At 46.8% G+C, this 17,525-nt stretch overlaps 1 protein-coding gene across 8 annotated transcripts in view; it reads left to right on the top strand.

Annotated features, from left to right (window-relative positions):
- Positions 1–17,525, top strand: part of KLHL18 (kelch-like family member 18) — a 56,568-nt gene that overhangs the window by 18,916 nt on the left and 20,127 nt on the right. For all 8 annotated transcript variants that reach the window (XM_010862364.1, XM_010862362.1, XM_010862363.1 and 5 more), the window contains exons 2-5: positions 7,046–7,176; positions 9,801–9,941; positions 14,156–14,354; positions 17,005–17,165. In XM_010862364.1, the coding sequence (XP_010860666.1) occupies positions 7,046–7,176; positions 9,801–9,941; positions 14,156–14,354; positions 17,005–17,165 (632 nt within the window). The remainder of the gene's footprint in view (positions 1–7,045; positions 7,177–9,800; positions 9,942–14,155; positions 14,355–17,004; positions 17,166–17,525) is intronic.

Here is a 17,525-nt window from a genome sequence, read left to right as displayed (position 1 = left end):
TATTTGTTCCCTATGACTCTAGAGCAGAGGTCAGCAAACTTTTTCTGTAAAGAAGCAGGTAGTTTTTTGGTTTTGCGGGCCAGTGGTCACTATCTCAGGTACTCAGTTTGCTATTGTATGGGCATGTCTGTGTTCAAAAACAAAAATTTTATATATGGTTACTCAAAGTTGGATTTTATATGATTTTCACATGTCATGAAATCTGAGGCTTGATTTTTATCAACCATTTGAAAATGTAAAACCTATACTTAGTTCAAAAACAGGTAGGCAGGCCAGATTTTGGCCTATAACCATGGTTTGTTGACCCCTTCTTTAAAGGAATTAAAAATAACTTCTGTGAAATTCTCAATATAAGGACATTTTCTTTCTTTCTTTCTTTCTTTCTTTAACAAGCACTTATGTAGCACATCATATGTGCCATGCACTTTTAAATGCCTTGCATTAAATGCCGATATAATCCTCCCAATAACCCCATGAGGGAGGTACTGTTTACCCCACTTTTGCAGATTTGTGAATTGAGGCAGTAAAGTTAAATGACTAGCCCAGGGTTACATTGCTACTAAGTGGCAGAACTTAGATTTGAACTCAGAGTAATTAATAATTTAGCTGTTAATTTAGTTCCAGAGTATCTGTTCTTATCTACCATGATAACTGTCTCTCTTAAAGAGACAATTATTGACTTTCTAGCCAGAAGGAATTTTACAGATTAACCCATGCCTACTCATTTTTATAGGTTCATCCTTACCCACAAGATTCATAGCTTTTATGATTCAAATGTGTGCCTTAGTGAAATTATGGATTACTACTTGTCATGCAATTTCAGCATCTCTTGTGACTGCCTAAAAGCTTAGTCTTAAACCTCACTGATCCCAAGGGGATTCTGTCTGCACAGGCAAGGCACTTAACTATTCACTTACTGTTTTATTTATGTTTATTGTGGGCTCCTTGAAGGTAGGAGGAATAGGATCAAAATGTTTCCCATCAGACAGAAATCAATTCTAGATTTCTTGCTTTCTTTGGGGACGCCTGTCTCCGATTACTCCCAACTCAGATTTCGCCCTGCTGCTTTTCCTGCCTGAACAAGCAACTAGTTGAATCTTGAGTCTCACCTGCCTTTGACAGGAACAGAGTTCATGGTATCATGCTACACTGTCTGTGCTGATCCAAAGATACCTGGGCAGGGTCAGGAATGAAAGATTTCTTAGTCTTTCCAAGGAAGAAAATGGGAAAATGTGTGTGTGTGTGTGTGTGTGTGTGTGTGAAAGCAAGTCACAACTTAGGTAGAGCTGAGGTGCTCAGGATTTCTGATTGCATTTGCTCAGTCAAGGTCTCAGACACCACTAACTAGGAGGGATCTCCAGGTACCTCTGGTGCAGGGGTTCCCATGCTAAAGGGATTCTGCAGAATTGTTGCAAAGGGCCCTCAAATCAACACCTGCACCAGTCTGTGGGCCAGATAAATTATATTGTTTAGGTGTAGGTACAGCTATTTTTCAAATGGCATGTAGGTGCCATCACCTAAAGACAAATTAGTTGTTCCCCTTAACTGAGCACGGAATTCAGATGTAATCTGGCTAGCATATCCCAAGATAGGCCTGTCGTCTCTTTAGCTGAGCTTTTTTGGGAAATCAGGTCACCCAATTCGTGCACATACAGCTTGTCCTTTTGTCTTCTGTTTACTTTCTGCATGAAAAATAAATGCACAGGAGTTTTAACACAGCAAATTGAATACACATTTTATCCTCCATTCCTTCCTGTAATACTGTTAAAATGGTAGTAAGAGGGAAAAGGGGGCTCCCTGGGTGGCTCAGTGGTAAAGAATCCACCTGCCAGTGCAGGAGACACTCATTTAGATCTCTGGATCAGGAAGATTCCCTGGAGGAGGAAATGGCAACCCACTCCGGTATTCTTGCCTGGGAAATCCCATGGACAGACAAGCCTGGTGGGCTACAGTCCATAGGGTTGCAAAAAGTCAGACATGACTTAGCACACAGAAGAGGGAGAAGAGAGATCAGCAAATGAGAGGTCATTGGAATGTCGAAGCCAAGAAGTGAGTGTGATGAACTTAGTGGACCTGAGGAATTGAAAGTTCTTGCTGAAGGTGTGGGGAGAGAACTAACAAGAAAGAGGATTTGTAATGCGGAACCCTGGATTAGCTCCAGAACTGGAGAAACCAAATACTGAAAACAGGAAGATTAGTTGAAAGTCTGTGTAAAAAACAGATGCCTACAGCCCCTCACCTACTCTCACAGGAGACAAAAATTTTAGTCTTAGGTATTGAATCAGAGGTACACCAAGCACAGAAGATGGGATGGAGTACAGAGCAAAACTGAAAATAGGGGCTTTAAGACAAAGTTATAAATATAGTGATTAGTAGAACAATTCCTCTCTCTCACAGTTTTCAGAATATTTGCAGGCAGATGCTCCCATGCAAAAGACTGAAAGGTCTTTCTCTGATAAATATAGTTCCAGAGAAGTCCTAAAGATACTGCCTACTTTGAGGGACCCTCAAAAAATGGCAGATTCTTCTTGCCTGATTACACTAATGTGAAGTGCTCAAGTTGATGAGCTTAGCTATCATAAACAGAGCTTTCCAGCAGCTTTAAAAGTCTGAGCAGATAGCCAGGTGTTATAAGACATTTAAAGGGTATAAAAGACAGTCTAAAACAAATGGAAGAGAAAAGAACTCAGAAGAAACAGTAAAAGCAGGGAGAAGGAGAAGGAAATATTTTACCTATAATATCTTGAGAGAGATTAGAGAAAATATTGCATTCATAAAAGATGAACTAGATTCTTAAAAAATAAATAAAAGGAACCTCCAGAAAACAAGACTTCTTAGAAATTAAAAGTATGATAGCAAGTATGAAAAATACCACACAGAAATATTGAAAGGTAAAGTTAAGTAGATTCTCAGAAGACAGACCAAATGAAAGAGATGAAAAATTGGGGAGAAGAGAGAAATTATAGAGGATCATTCCAAGAGGTCTAATACCTAACTAATGGGAATGTGAGATGAAATAAACAGTAGACAGGAGGAAATTATCAAAGAAATTGTATGAAAAGGTGTTCTTAGAACTGAAATAATGTCTATAGAATGATGCTGCACAGTAAATAAAAGAAATTGACTCCAAGTTACAGCCTTATGAGGTTTCAGATCTCTGAGGAAAAAGAGAAAGTCCCAAAAGCCTCTAGAGAGAGCAGTCACACACTTAGGGTTAGTATTCAAAATGGCATTAACTTTCTTGAAAGTAACAAACTAGAAGACACTGGAACGACACCTCTGAATTCTGAAAGAGGGCAATTCCCTGGCAGCCTAGTAGTTAGGATTCCACACTTTGACTGTCAAGGGCACAGTGAATCCTGTGGTAGATCCCTGGTTGAGGAATTAAGATCCCACAGCACTGCCCTCCCACCCTCAAAAAAAAAATTCTCAACACAGAATTTTATAGCCAGCTAAAATACCACCCAAGTTTAAGGGTAATAAAGACATTTTCAGACATTTTGTGCATATGCCCTTAGATACTGTGATATAATAAGAAATATATATTTGGTCTTTGTCCCTGATTCCTGACACAGAGCTCCAAAAACCCTTGTAACTTTCTGAGTTGTAGGGCTGATACGAGCTTCTTCTCTTGTAATACTTGCCTTTTGTTCTGAGTTCCCAACCCAAGAGCTTCTAAAACCCTTGGAATTTTCTAAGTAATAGGGGTAAGAGGAGAAGTCAGCCATACCTGTGTTTATGCTAACGAGGTAACTCTTTGTGGGCCCCTCCATAACTTCAGAATGAGAACTGGTTGCCAGAAGAACCAACCGTGTGATTAGAGGTTTGGAACTTTCAGCACCATCTTGCTGCCTCTAGAGAGGGGAGAGGGACTGGAGATGGTGTTAATCACCAGTGAGCAATGAGTTAATCAGTCATGCTTACTTAAAAATACCATTCTAGCAAATTCTCAAACCTGAAGAGGGGAATTGTGGGGAACCCCACCGCTCTTCTGACCTTATAACTGATTGGTCAGAAGTACAAGTGGCCCAGACTTGCAGTTGGCATCTGAAGCACGAGCAGTCTGGTGGAACTGTTAGGGGTCCACACGAACTCTACATGGTGTCAGATTTGAATTCAATTGTAGGATACTTTGGCCGCCTGATGCGAAGAACTGACTCATAGGAAAAGACCCTGATGCTGGGAAAGATTGAAGGCAGGAGGAGAGCAGGATGACAGAGGATGGGATGGTTGGATGGTATCACTGACTCGACGGACATGAGTTTGAGCAAACTCCAGGAGATGGTGATTGACAGAGAAGCTGGCGTACTGCAGTCCATGGGGTTGTAGAGTCAGAAGTGACTGAACTGAACTGTAGGATACCAGTTGGTGTCTGGAAAGTTGGAGAATTGGTTGGTGTGAGAACAGAGCCAACGCATTTGGTGTCAGATATGCTGTGAGTTAAAAACAATTCATAGTACACCCTTTTTAAAGACGCTCTGCTAGAAGACACTTTTCACCAGAAAAAGGAAACTAATTTAAAGGAGAATTAAATGGGATCCAAGAAACAAGGATTCCAATACAGGTTAGAGGAAAGGAATTCCCCTATATATATCTAGTATAGATATATCACAAGAACAAACTGATAGAGTAGTTGATGGAACATATTAAAGGGAGTTCAATACTTTATTATCTTCAGGGAAAATAGGCTTTATACCAACAAAGAAATGCAATCATAGTATACATCTTGGCTTGGCTACAAATAGTATTCACATAGACCTAATAATGCAACTCTTAATGCTAATTTAACCAAAATTTGTCATAATTCTATAGAAAAATTGAGAGTAAGCAGAGTAGTATGGGACAAAAGCATTAGAACAAAATCCTAATCTTCCATCATTAGAATTAAATAGATAACATCATAGTTATATTTTGCTGCATAACAAATTACCCTAAAACTTAGTGACTTAAAATATCAGATATTTATTGCCTCACAGTTTCTGTGGGTCATGAGTTGAGAAGCCCTCATGGGGTTGCAGTCCAGGTGTCACCTTGGGCTGTAGTCCTGTGGACCTCTCCTTAGTGAAAGTCACTCAGTCGTGTCCAACTCTTTGTGACCCCATAGACTATACAGCCCATGGAATGCTCCAGGCCAGAATACTGGAGTGGGTAGCTGTTCCCTTCTCTAGGAGATTTTTCCAACCCATGGATTGAACCCAGGTCTCCTGCATTGCAAGCGGATTCTTTACCATCTGAGCCACCAGGGAAGCCCGGACCTCTCCTTTGGATATGTTGTTACCTGGCTTCCCTGAGAGTACGTGATCCAGGAGAGAGAACCAGAAGAATTTCCAGTGTGTTCTGTGATCCAGCCTCAAATGTGACCTACCGTCATCACTTCTGCTACGTTCCATCAGTCATGCAGACCGACCCTGAGACATTGTGGGAGGGGCCTGCACAGGGACATGGATGCCAGGAGACAGGGGTCAGTTAGGAGCTGTTCAGAGGCTGACTACCACAAGTAATAACTAGCAGTGAAAATTAAAGAAATAATTGTTGTTTATCTGCTAAGTCGTGTCCACCTCTTTTGTGACCCCCTGGACTATAGCCTGCCAGCCTCCTCTGTCCATGGGATTTCACAGGCAAGAATACTGGAGTGAGTGGCCATTTCCCCTTCCAGGGTATCGTCCCGACCCAGGGATGGAACCTGCGTCTCCTGCATTGTCAGGCGATTCTTTACCACTGAGTCACCCGAGAGGCCTCAAGAAATAATATTATAGGCATATTACTTAGAAAGGTGGAAAGAAATACCACAAGAAAGAGGCTGCCCTTAGGAGCAGGAATCGGGGGACCAGAAACTTCTAGTTTTCATTACAAGCCTTGTAGAACAATTTTAAGAAATATTGTGTGTATTGGTGTGATTTTTTTTTATTTATGAAAAACCCTCAGTGTGCAGCCATATAATGTCACCAACGCTGGTAGTAGAACAACACGTGGATTATATGAGGAAGATGTAGAATCTGAATCTGGTTAAGGATCCTTTGGTATTTAGAAGGTGGTGTGCCTGTTCTTGAAGCAGTTAACGGATAATAAACCTAAAGTTCAGTGAAAAAGAGGACACGGTGACACAGCCTGAGCTAGAATCCTTGAATAAATGTGACCCAAAGAGATGAGTACGAGGTAGTGAAATGGCTTTGGCATTTCACTAATGTGGGACTTGGATGAAAAAGGAAGGAAAAAACCAGACTGTTTTGCTCTTTCTGATGAGTAGAAAGTTCTTAAGTGGAAATGTTTATGTGTCTTGGAGCTATAAATGGCAAAGCTTGTTAAAAGGAATATCCTTTTGGCAGACAGTGGGAAAGCACTTTGGAGAACTCCCCGGGATTAAGGATGTGTCCGTGAGGGTTTGGTACAGATTAGAAAGAGTCGGCCTCTGTCCCTGTGAGCCCTGTGAGCTGTGCAGAACGCCAGCCAGTCCACAGCCCGAGTCCTTCCAGCTGCTGCCAGGGTCACGTTCCTAGGAGAACTCTGGGCTCCTTGTGGTCTACCACAGCCTGCTTGGCACCCCGGGACCCCATAATAACTGTGCCCATGGTATTTGCTCTGTCCTTGATCCCCACATGTGCCCCCACCCCCCAGCACTTTTCAAGCCTGGTCTTATTTCTCATGTGTTTACTCTTCTTGAGGAGCCTCCTGTTAGGTGCTTCAGGGCTCTTGGCTAGTTTGTGTCTTCCATCTGAATATTGGGATCAGGAAAAAGGGTTCGGGAAGTCAGGTCTTTGAGTTGCTAGGAGATGTGTGGAGGGGTGCAGTGAAGACTGCTGTGTAAATAAAAACTTCTAACTACTTTAATACCTCTTAAAAATGTGCTATTTGCATTCTCCTACTATAACTGAGTATGCTGAGTTTAAAGTACTTCAGGGTCTTTGTGGAATGCCTCGGCCATCACGTACTGGGATGCCCTCAGTACCCCTCCGCTGGGCAGACAGTTGACCTGTGGAAGGAATAGGGTGGGGTTTTCACATTTGCGTTGCTCAATGTCTGTCTTTGTATTTTACTTTGCCCACAGATCGGGGACCACAAATTCAGTGCTCACCGGATCGTCTTAGCAGCCTCTATCCCGTATTTCCATGCTATGTTTACAAATGACATGATGGAGTGCAAGCAGGATGAGATTGTAATGCAAGGAATGGACCCAAGGTGCGAAGTTTGTCCCTCAGGTTCCACAGCCTGCTTTCAGCCTTGTGTTTGGTGCCCTTTGAGGGCCTTCCAGTGGGACCCAGGATCTAGCACAGCTCCACACACATAGTAGGTGCCCAGTAAACAAGCTAGAACCTCAGCCACTGGCCTGAGACAGGGTTAAAATAAGGAGTTTTGATGTGTTTTTCCTCTATTAGAATAACATGTCTCATAGGAACTAGGGTTCAGTACAGAGATGGTGGTGTATTATTCTCTTCACTTTTCTCCCAGCCTTTTAAGCTGACAAAGTAGTCTTTCCAATAAGTGTCTTCATTCATTACCCTTTTCCTCAGTCAGGAACAGCGTTATTCATTAGAGCTTCCTGTATGGATGGAGATGTTCTGTTTGTTGTCTCCAAAATGGTAGCCCTTAGCACATGCAGCTGTTGAGCACTTGAAATGTGGCTGGTAGGACTGAGAGACTGAATTTTAAGTATTATTTAATTGTAATTAATTTAAATTTAATTTTAGGGGAATCCCCTAGTTGTCCAGTGGTTAGCACTCCACACTTTCACTGCCAGGAGCCCAGGTTCAGTCCCTGGTTGGGGAACTAAGATCCTGCAAGCCACACAGCATAGCCAAAAAGATAAATAATAATAAATGTAGTTTTAAATAGCCATGTGTGATTTAAATACTCTCCTGATCAGGAGAGTTTTTCCATGAAGAGAATCTAGAAGTAAGGACAACTTTAAATAGTGCATAAATGATGCACTTTCAGTGCTTCCAGTTCTGCCTCCTGACCCTAAAATTCATCTAGGGCAGAATTTCTCAGCCTCAGCACTACTGACATCTGGGGACAATGATTCTTTGTTATGGAGGGCTTTCTGGGACACTGAAAGATGTTTAGATGGGACATATTTCATAGTATGCCTTTTTTATTTTTCTCCCTGGAGAAGGGAAAGGCTACCCACTCCAGTATTCTGGCCTGGAGAACTCCATGGGATCACAGAGTCAGACACGACTGAGCGACTTTCATTTTCTTATGCCTTTTTTGGGCCTTGAGAGGAAAAAGGTGTATTTATATGACGTTAAAGAGTGGACTGCAAGTCTGTGAATCGGGGCTGTTTGTTCATAACCTCGGCTACATGCAGAGGTCCATTGCACCTACTCTGCCTGGCGTTGTGCTGGGGTCTGGGCACATAGCAGCCAAGAGGACACACAGGATGACTCTTGTTGGGGGAGACGAGAAACAAACCAGTGACTCTAAAATATTAGCCCGCAACCTATCCTTTGTCACCCGACTTCTTAATCTGCCAGCGGTGAAAACTCGAAGGAGCAGCTAGGAGACTGCAGTGTCCTGTGGATAACTGAAGGTGACCTGCCCTAGCACATGGCGAGGGTTTATATACCCACTGCAGGGGAGCAGCCCCAGGCCAGCTGCCTGTGAGGAGAGACAGCAACGTGTCTATCTCCACGGGCAGTTGAACATGCTCTTCTCTGAGGTCTGCGTCTGATGGAGCCATGCTAATCGCCACGTGCCATCCAAGCACCTCATTTAACAGGTAGACGGAGCACCTGTGATCTGTGCTGCTGTAGGCACTGAGACACAGTGTTGAGGAAACAGCACCTCTTATTACGCCAGCTTTCTGGTAGCAGCGATCTGGTAGTAGACAGCCAGATACAGCTGGGAAGCAAAAAGAAAAGCAGACAAAGGCTAGCAAATGATGGTGGGGGTCCATGCTATCTCAGGGTGATCAGGGAAGCCCTCTGTGTTGAGGTGACATATGAGGTGAAGTGAGGGAGTAAGCCATCCGGGGGAGGAGCCCTCCAAACAGAGGGAGCCGCCAGTGCAAAGGCCCTGAGGTCAGAGTGTGTTCAACATGTTGGAACAGAGTAAGGGGAAGAGTGGATGGTGATGAGGTCAGAGGTGGAGGGGCCAGACCATATACAGCCCTACAGACAGAACTTGGATTGCATTCTTGGTGTGAACTGGAAGGCAGAAAAAGCCTCATGCTGAAAGTTTATCCCAAGGAAATAATCGGAAAACATTATTTGTAATAGCTATTATGCTTACCAATAAAGAAAGAAATTATAGCATATTTATGTGTTGGACTACTATTTAGCACCCGTTAAAAATGTTAAACATGAGGAGTTTGCTGGTGATCCAGCGGTTAGGACCTGGTGCTCCCACTGCCATGGCCTGCGTTCAGTCCCTGATTGCATAACTGAGACCCTGCAAGCCTCACAGTGCAGCCAAAAAACCATGAATACAGTGTAGAAACATCGGAAAGGGCTTCAAAATGATTATATCCATACAACTACAGCATGCAGGCAAGTAGGAAATGAAAACGAACCTAGAAATGACTACAGTTGACTCATTCAGTGGTGAGATTCTGGGTTGTTGCTTTCTCTTTGTAGAACTTTCTGTAATAAAAATATTTGGGCAGTAAGGACACCCTAAGAAGTAGAAGTATAGCTACGGTGAAATGATTATCCTGTTCAGGTAGATTCTCAAAGGACACAGGCTAATTGTATCTGCGAGTGGGGGGCCATCCATTCTCAGCTAACAGTGTCAGCTCACTGAGGGCACGAGTCTCCTGTAAGCCAAGCCCCATCTCTGAAGAGCATCTTTCCTCTTTGCTCTAGTGCCCTGGAAGCTCTGATCAACTTTGCCTACAATGGCCACCTCGCCATTGACCAGCAGAACGTGCAGTCCTTGCTGATGGGGGCGAGCTTCCTGCAGCTGCAGAGCATCAAAGACGCCTGCTGCACGTTCCTCCGAGAACGGTGAGGTGATGCGATGGGCGTGGCCCGTGATGGCGAGCGGACCGTCTCATCTCTGGGATCCTCTGCCAGTTTGCTGAGTCTTGGGGGCGTGGAAAGTCTTATGAAGGGAGTGAGGAGCTGGGAAGATATCTGCAGAAATGACGTTTCTTGAAATCATTCTGAAGCAGTACCCAGTTCTTTGGGATGCACCTTTTAGGAGCAGGATTTATGGAGCCCTGCCTGCATTCTCCCTTGGCCTGACGTGTATGTCCTCTCCTGGTCCTCTGCAGTCTGACCAGCCACCTCCAGATTTGGTCAGCATTGCCTAACGGTTCCACAGCTGTCTCCGTCTTTGTGTGGATCCTTCCCCTGCTTGAATTTCTTAGCCTTCCTTTTTCCTTCTGCTCTGAAATACCCCTGCCAAACTTCACCTCCTAGAATTCTCTGTCCCCTTTAACCTTTAATCCCCTGGGAACAGTCACTGTGTGCTTTTAGGGTCAGGGCCATGCATTATGGCCTTACCTAAGTCCAGCGCTTGGCCTTGACCTTTTGAGGACTTGGCAGATAAAAAGGCTCTTCCTCCCCTCAAGAGGCAGAGATCTTAGTCACAAAGTAGAGGCGACTCTGAACACTGGAGGCCCAGGGCTGAGGGTTAGTGCTGGGCCACACACAGGCAGAGACAAGCCAGAACAGCACCCCACAGCACTCCTCTGTCTGTGGTCTCTCCAGGGCCTGGCTCCAGCTGAGCTCCCCTGATACGGGGCCCCTGGTCTCAAGACCAGCATTCCTCTCGCCTCACACCTGCCCTCCTGAACCTCATCCCCTCTGAAAACCCCCCCTTCCCTCTCCCATTTCTACTCCACAAGCCCAAATCTCTTAACAGCTCTGTGGACCCCCACTGCTATCCACATCCTGCCCATGTGGTGCTCAGGGGCATCAGTGAGCACTGCTGTGTGTGCAGCTGGTCTCAGCAACCGTGGGAACGATGCTAACAGGCAGGGGCACCCTTCGCCGGTTTCATTGGGAGGTGGGTGGTCCTGTTTGGGTTTTGCAGTGGAGACCATGTAGTGAGTGCAGCCCCAAAGCCTGACTTGACCAGCCCTAAGATGCCTTCTGGGTCAAGCTGCATGTGGCAGGCCGTGGGGCACTCGCTGTCTGTCCTACTCCTGTGTGAGCTTAAGGACACGGACTGGACTTGATTCATCCCTATATTCCCACAGAACTTGGAGACTGACTAAGGCCCTCTGAAAGGGAGGAAAGGTGGCCATTCTCACGAGGGGACAAGAGCGCCACCTAGTGGCCTTTGAGATCCTTGCTGTCAACACTGGATCCAGGCTCTATTAGTGTCACTGAAAAGATTTTTAGACCAGTGCACTTTTTACATGCACCAGTAATGACATCTCAGGAAAAGGTGCTTAAACACAAATCCTGATGTTTTGAGTCCATCCTTGACATTTTTCTGTTCAGCACTGGGAGCCTCCTTCTGAAGCCTAAGCTCACACCTTATTCCTGTTTTTTATTCCCTGCCACAGGCCCCTGAGGCTTGACCTCCTTTCTGTTTTCTTTTCAATGGCTGCCATCACTGCCCAAGTTTCTGGGGGGTGATTCTCCCTGAGCCTGACTGTAGAGCGTGATGGGGTCTCCCAGCTGCCCCCTTGACGACAAGTACGTGGGCCCTTCACTTTCGAGGTCTGATTACTAAAGACTTGAGGGAAGCCATCCTGAGCGGTAGTGGAAAGGCCAGGGCTTGACAGAGCACAGAGAATGTATGAAGCCATCAGAGTTCTTAGAGCAGTAGTTCCTGAGGCCGCTCTGCCTGTGAGGTCTGCAGTCTGCTGATATTTTTTTCCCCGTGAGATTGGGGTTGATTTTTTCTCTTGACCCCTTTTCCAGCCTTCAGATGAATGGACCTCCTTGTTTTTAGGTGGACATTAGAAGTGGGTATTTTCCAAAATCTCCTTTCAGAACTGGATCGGAACATCAGATGCACCTGTAAACCAAGCCAGTAACTTACTCAATTCAAGTCGCCGCTTTCTGCCTCCGATAAAGCATTGCATCTTATCCTGGTTAAACAGTGTCAGCCCGGAAGGAGGCTGGGAAGCGGCTCTTGACAGATGTGGGCCTCTGTCGGCCCTGTGGGTTACTGTCCCTCTTGTCTCCCTCCTTCTCCTGAGTGGCCCCCTCTCCTGCACAGCTCTCCCTCCTCCTTCCCCACCAGTTGGCTTTCAGACAGGCTCCCCACATCCCATCCTCTTAGATGTGAAGACCCACTTCAATGGAAGGTGTGTTTTGCACTCAGTATCATGGCAAGCCAGTCAAAGGTGAGATGCAAGAATCCTGACCAGAGGGAGGGGTTGACATGTGTCCCAGGCAGCAGTGTGGATCGTCCTTTCCCACGTCTATGGACTCTACCAGCTCCCTGTCCATGGCATTTGAACCCTCTTCTTGATGTCAGAACAATGGAGTTGAGTGACCATGTGCTTATAGAGGCTGGAGTGGGGTAGGGGGTCTCTCCTCGTATCTCATCTGCCAAATGGTATGAGGTGCCTTGAGCAGGTCTCATCCTGAGAAAGGCTAATGATATCTGACAGATGACTGAGCTGACACTCCGACCCTGAGCCCTGTGTTCCCCCCTGGCCATGCTGCTTGTCCATAGGTGCTCCGTGCTCATGTTTCCTTGGCCTTTGAAACTACACTTAGCTTTGCAAAGCAATGGACAGAGCCAGCTCAGGCTGGAACAAAAAACAACTATATAGAATTTAGTCATAAACCAGGCTCCCGAGATGCTCCGCCTTCTCAGTCCCTGACAGGTCTGCTGCTGGGGGGCAGTGCTGAATATTGGTTGGTAAGTATAGCTTACTGTAACCCTTAAATCAATAGGGGTGGGAGAGGAGAGAAGGCATTCTCACAAGGAAAGGTCAACCTGGGCAGTTTTTAATGTAATATTTACCATCTCCTACCACAAGACTATCAGTCACAAAATCAAAATAAGAAAAGCCTTGTCCCTCAGGGTCTACTGGTACCATCAAGATTTCGGAACCACATTGAGCTCAGTGGGAATTTTCTCAGATGCAATAATAGTTGGAAAAACAAGCATACTAGAAAGTACTAGAAATTAAACCTGCAGCTGACTTCATACCAGACACCATGCTGAGTGCATTTCCTATGTTCCTGCCTAATGGCCACAGCCCCAGGAGGTGGGTAGCTGTTGGCATCACCTTTTTCTAGGTGAGGTTACTACTGACACTTGAGGAGCCTAAGGAATCCCCCCAAGTCGCCCAGGGTGGCAGGGCCAGAATTGAACCCCAGGTTTCCCTGGCTCTGATGAGCACACGTCTGCCTGAGGGCTTTGGGAACGTTCAGTCTCAGCATCCCCACTTGCTTGTAGAGAGACTGTGAGCACATTTCTTTGTTTCTCTGAGCCTCAGTTTTCCACCTAAAACTGAGCGCAATTACTGTTATTTTGGGGTGTTGTTTAAAAGATCCTAGAGAGGGACTTCCCTAATGGTCCAGCGGCTAAGACTCTGCTCCCAATGCAGGAAGCTCAGGTTCAATCCCTTGGTTGGGGAACTAGATCCCACGTGCTGCAACTGAAAAAGAGCCTCATGATGCAACTAAGAGCTGGCCCAGCCAAATAAATAAATATTTTTTTAAAAAAAGAGATCCTAAAGAATACGTATGGAAGGCCTGGCGCCACATAAGTAATGCGTGTCACTGTTGTCTGAGCAGCCAGGCCCAGAGAGCCTCTTTCTGTTTATAAAAAAAATTAAAAAAGAAAAAAAGGAAAAACGTGGAAGGGTCCTGACGTAAGAGAAGTCATCTCTGCATGTGGTTTAAACTCTCATTCTACAACTTCAGGGCCTTCCCGGTGTCCAGAGGTGGACCTTCAACCAAGAATGTCAACGCCTGAAGGAAAGCACAGTTTCCCAGAATGTGCTCCGTTCTCTCCCAAAAGGTGCTTCGCAGGGCTTCCCAGAGAGCTCTGTCCACCCTGGCGACACCCGAGTCCCATGAGGCAGACGTCTTTGAAGAGAATCTGCCTTAGTTTTATACCTTTAACAAGTGGAGTCCCAGAGAGGCTCGGCCTGTGTCACCCAGGGAGTTTCCAACAAAGCTGAGGGCCAAGCTTGTGTATTTTCCCCATTCTGTAGCTCTGCTCAGAACCAACTCGAGCATGACGCAAGATCACGTTCCTCCTCTTAACTTTCTTCTTCTCACCTTCTCTATGCCAAAAGGCTTCACCCCAAAAACTGCCTGGGCGTGCGCCAGTTTGCCGAGACCATGATGTGCGCCCTGCTGTACGACGCGGCCAACAGCTTCATCCACCAGCACTTTGTGGAGGTGTCCATGTCAGAGGAGTTCCTGGCCCTGCCCCTGGAGGACGTGCTTGAGCTGGTGTCTCGGGATGAGCTGAACGTGAAATCGGAGGAGCAGGTCTGTAGAGCAGAGTCTGCAGGTGACATGGGGGGCTGCTGTTCTTCCTCATCTTTGGAAAAAGTAAAACAGAAGACAGTGCAGATCGTGGTGTGTGTGCCCCGTTGCTGCTCATGGGTTCACTTTATCATACCATCTGCACATTTCACGAGAACTTTTTTCCCACACATTTTAGCGTCTAAATAATACTCAGCTGATTTTATCAACTGTGTGGTCCTCATTCTTCGATGTTTGGGTTATTTTCCAAAATTTACTCTTAGAAGTAATGTTTCCATGAACTGGAAATGAGCACAGATAACTTCTTGAAAGAATCTTACTCTAAAGGTGAGTAGAGATAGGGGCAGTGGCTAGGGGGCATATGAAGTCAAGAGGGTCTTGATTGTTTTATGATGAGAGAAATTACAGTACAATTGGACTGTTGATGGGAATTTTCCAGAAGAGGGAAGAATTGGAAATGTAGGAGAAAGGGGAGATTGTTGTCCTGGGGTAAATGAGAATGGACAGAGTGTAGGGTACAGGGAGGGTGTCTGAGAGGAGCTCGGGCCCCTCATGTCCAAGGCGAAAAGGAGAGCCCATGCCTAGCACAGCAGGAAGGGCGGTGTGCTGAGAGAGTCTGCTTACATTGTCTTCTGGTTTGTTCCTGTGTTCTCAACTGAGAGCGAGGGTGAGGGAAGAATGTTAGACGTCTGAGGAGAGATGAAAAGGTACGAGCTAGGCATCAAGGAAAGAGGGGAGAGTAAATAGACGAAGCTCGGGACTTGGAGAGGGCTGGATAGGAGGTAGGGCCGGGTGAGATCTGCAGTCGCAAGTGTCACATAAGCTGGTCGGCCCTGTTGTGTGTTGTCTGTCGGCTGTATGTACTGCTGCAGGGTAGAGAGTGGGTTGTGTTTAAAGAGCTGGGCTTTATCAGGGTACTCAGGTTTTTTCTAGGTAAGTGTGACTAAGAGAAATAGGAGACTAACATGGGCATGATAACCCATGGAACCCGTGTAGGTGAGAGAGCTAAGGAAATGGGCTGGAGGGGGACCTGAGAGGGAGGTGTGGGGTGAGGGAGAGCCATGCCCAAGGCTAGGTAGAGTTGGTTGCTGAGCTGGAAGGACTGGAGGCAGTGGTCAGGTGCTGCTGCTGCTAAGTCGTGTCTGACTCTGTGCGACCCCATAGACGGTAGCCCACCAGGCTCCGCCGTTCCTGGGATTCTCCAGGCAAGAACACTGGAGTGGGTTGCCATTTCCTTCTCCACTGCATGAAAGTGAAAAGTGAAAGGGAAGTCGCTCAGCCCTGTTCGACTCTTCATGACCCCATGGACTGCAGCCCACCAGGCTCCTCTGCCCATGGGTTACTGGAGTGGGGTGCCATTGCCTTCTCCGGGTCAGGTGCTAGTATACTTAAAATCATGGAAGGTACTGGCCAAGCGAGGTGTAGGTGATTATAGGGTCCTCTCAGGATAAAGACAACACCTTAGAGTAATCAGGAAAAGCTTAAATGAGGGGCTTCCCTGGTGGATCAGTAGCTAAGGCTTTACACCCCCAGTGCAGACGGCCCAGGTTTGATCCCTGAGCCAGTACCACAGGGAACTGGTACCACAGGCCGCAACTAAGAGTTTGCATGCTGCAACCAAGATCCCACGCAGCCTAATTAATTACAAAAGAAAATCTTAAATGAAAGCGGATGGTTTTAGTAGCCAGAGAGGAGTGAAGGTCATCCTTTCTGTTGAACAAAAGTGTGGTGCAGGGTGTCTTAAGAGGACAGTGAGCTGGAGGGCAATGAGGGCTGGGCAGTGAAGGGCATCAGCCACAGGGTTGAGAGGAGGTGTATTTGGACCCAGCACTACAGACACCCGGAGCACCATGGCAGCAAGGCCTCTGCTCAACTGGCCACAGGTCTGGGGGTATCATGAAGCTGTACCTTGGCCGAAGGAGCCCCAGGCTCCATCAGACACTCAGCAGAGATGTTAGTCCCAGCTCAGCTTCTTTCCTTAAAGTCCGAAGAGTCCTCTCCCCTGCATGTTAGTGACCATCAAAGAAGCAAAGCCTGAGCTCAGCAGCATGGACCCTGAGATTTAGAGGAGCACACCCCATCCCAGGAGCAAGGGGCCCTGCACTGGTTCGTCCACTAGTTAATATGGCCCAGGGCAGCTCACATGTGCTGTAGTACATTCTTCAAGGGCCTTTGGGCTTCAGAGGGAGAGATGCTTGTGACTGGAGCCCCCGGGGAAGGCTCCTTGGAAAACCCACTTCTGAATCCAGGCCTTAAAGAAATGGGAATGAGTTTAGATGGAAAGGAAGAGATTCGGGCATTCTAGGTGAAGGGGGCAGCCGGCCTGCCTAGAGAAGAGGATGCAGGAGCTTCGGGAATTAAGGTCGACAGTGCTTTGTTGTAGGAGAGAGAGGAAGAAGGAACCTCGGGCAGGTTTTCATTAGGAAGTCATAGTGAAAGCGAGGATGGTGTTCCAGTAGCCTCGGCTTGCCCCTCAAGAGACTGGACCGGATGGGGTAGCTGAGGACGTGGAGAGAAGGCGGTGGATTCAGGAGGCAAGTCAGAGGAAAGATGGGTGGGCCCAAGGGAGTGGAGGGTTTGAGATTGGGGGGTACCGGGGTGCAGGCTCTGGATGGAGGGGTTGCCACCAGCGTTCCCCTCTCTGTTGTGGCAGGTCTTCGAGGCCGTGCTGACCTGGGTCAGGTACGACCGGGATCAGAGGGGGCCCTGCCTGCCTGAGCTGCTCTCCAATATCCGCCTGCCCCTCTGCCGGCCCCAGTTCCTGTCAGACCGAGTGCAGCAGGATGACCTGGTGCGTTGCTGCCACAAGTGCAGGTAAGCGGAGGTGGGTCTGTACACGGATGCTGCCCAGGGTCTGGCGGGGAAGAGAACCTGGCCGCTTCGTTCAGGGGAAGAAGCATTTGGAGTGGTCATTCTGAATTTGTGGCACACAGGTTGATCTGCCTTCTGTCTAGAACCTAGAAGGGTCCAAGTCTGTCACGTTGAGCAGAGAAATGTGCCCTGTTTAAGCATCATGGCAGAAGGGTCTTCCTCCCCTAAGTTATCTGAGGATTTTCTAGCATCGCCATCCATTGAGCTGTTATGAGCTTACAGACGTCTGTCTTGCGTGCCCTGACCCTGTTCTCACCAGCAGCTGACTTAGTGGTGACTTCCTGGGGCTCCTTGTGCTCCTCC

Source organism: Bison bison, unplaced genomic scaffold, assembly GCF_000754665.1.
Source record: "Bison bison bison isolate TAMUID 2011002044 unplaced genomic scaffold, Bison_UMD1.0 scf7180017864482, whole genome shotgun sequence".
In the NCBI taxonomy this organism is placed as follows: domain Eukaryota; kingdom Metazoa; phylum Chordata; class Mammalia; order Artiodactyla; family Bovidae; genus Bison; species Bison bison.
This window is presented reverse-complemented; position numbering and strand designations above follow the sequence as displayed.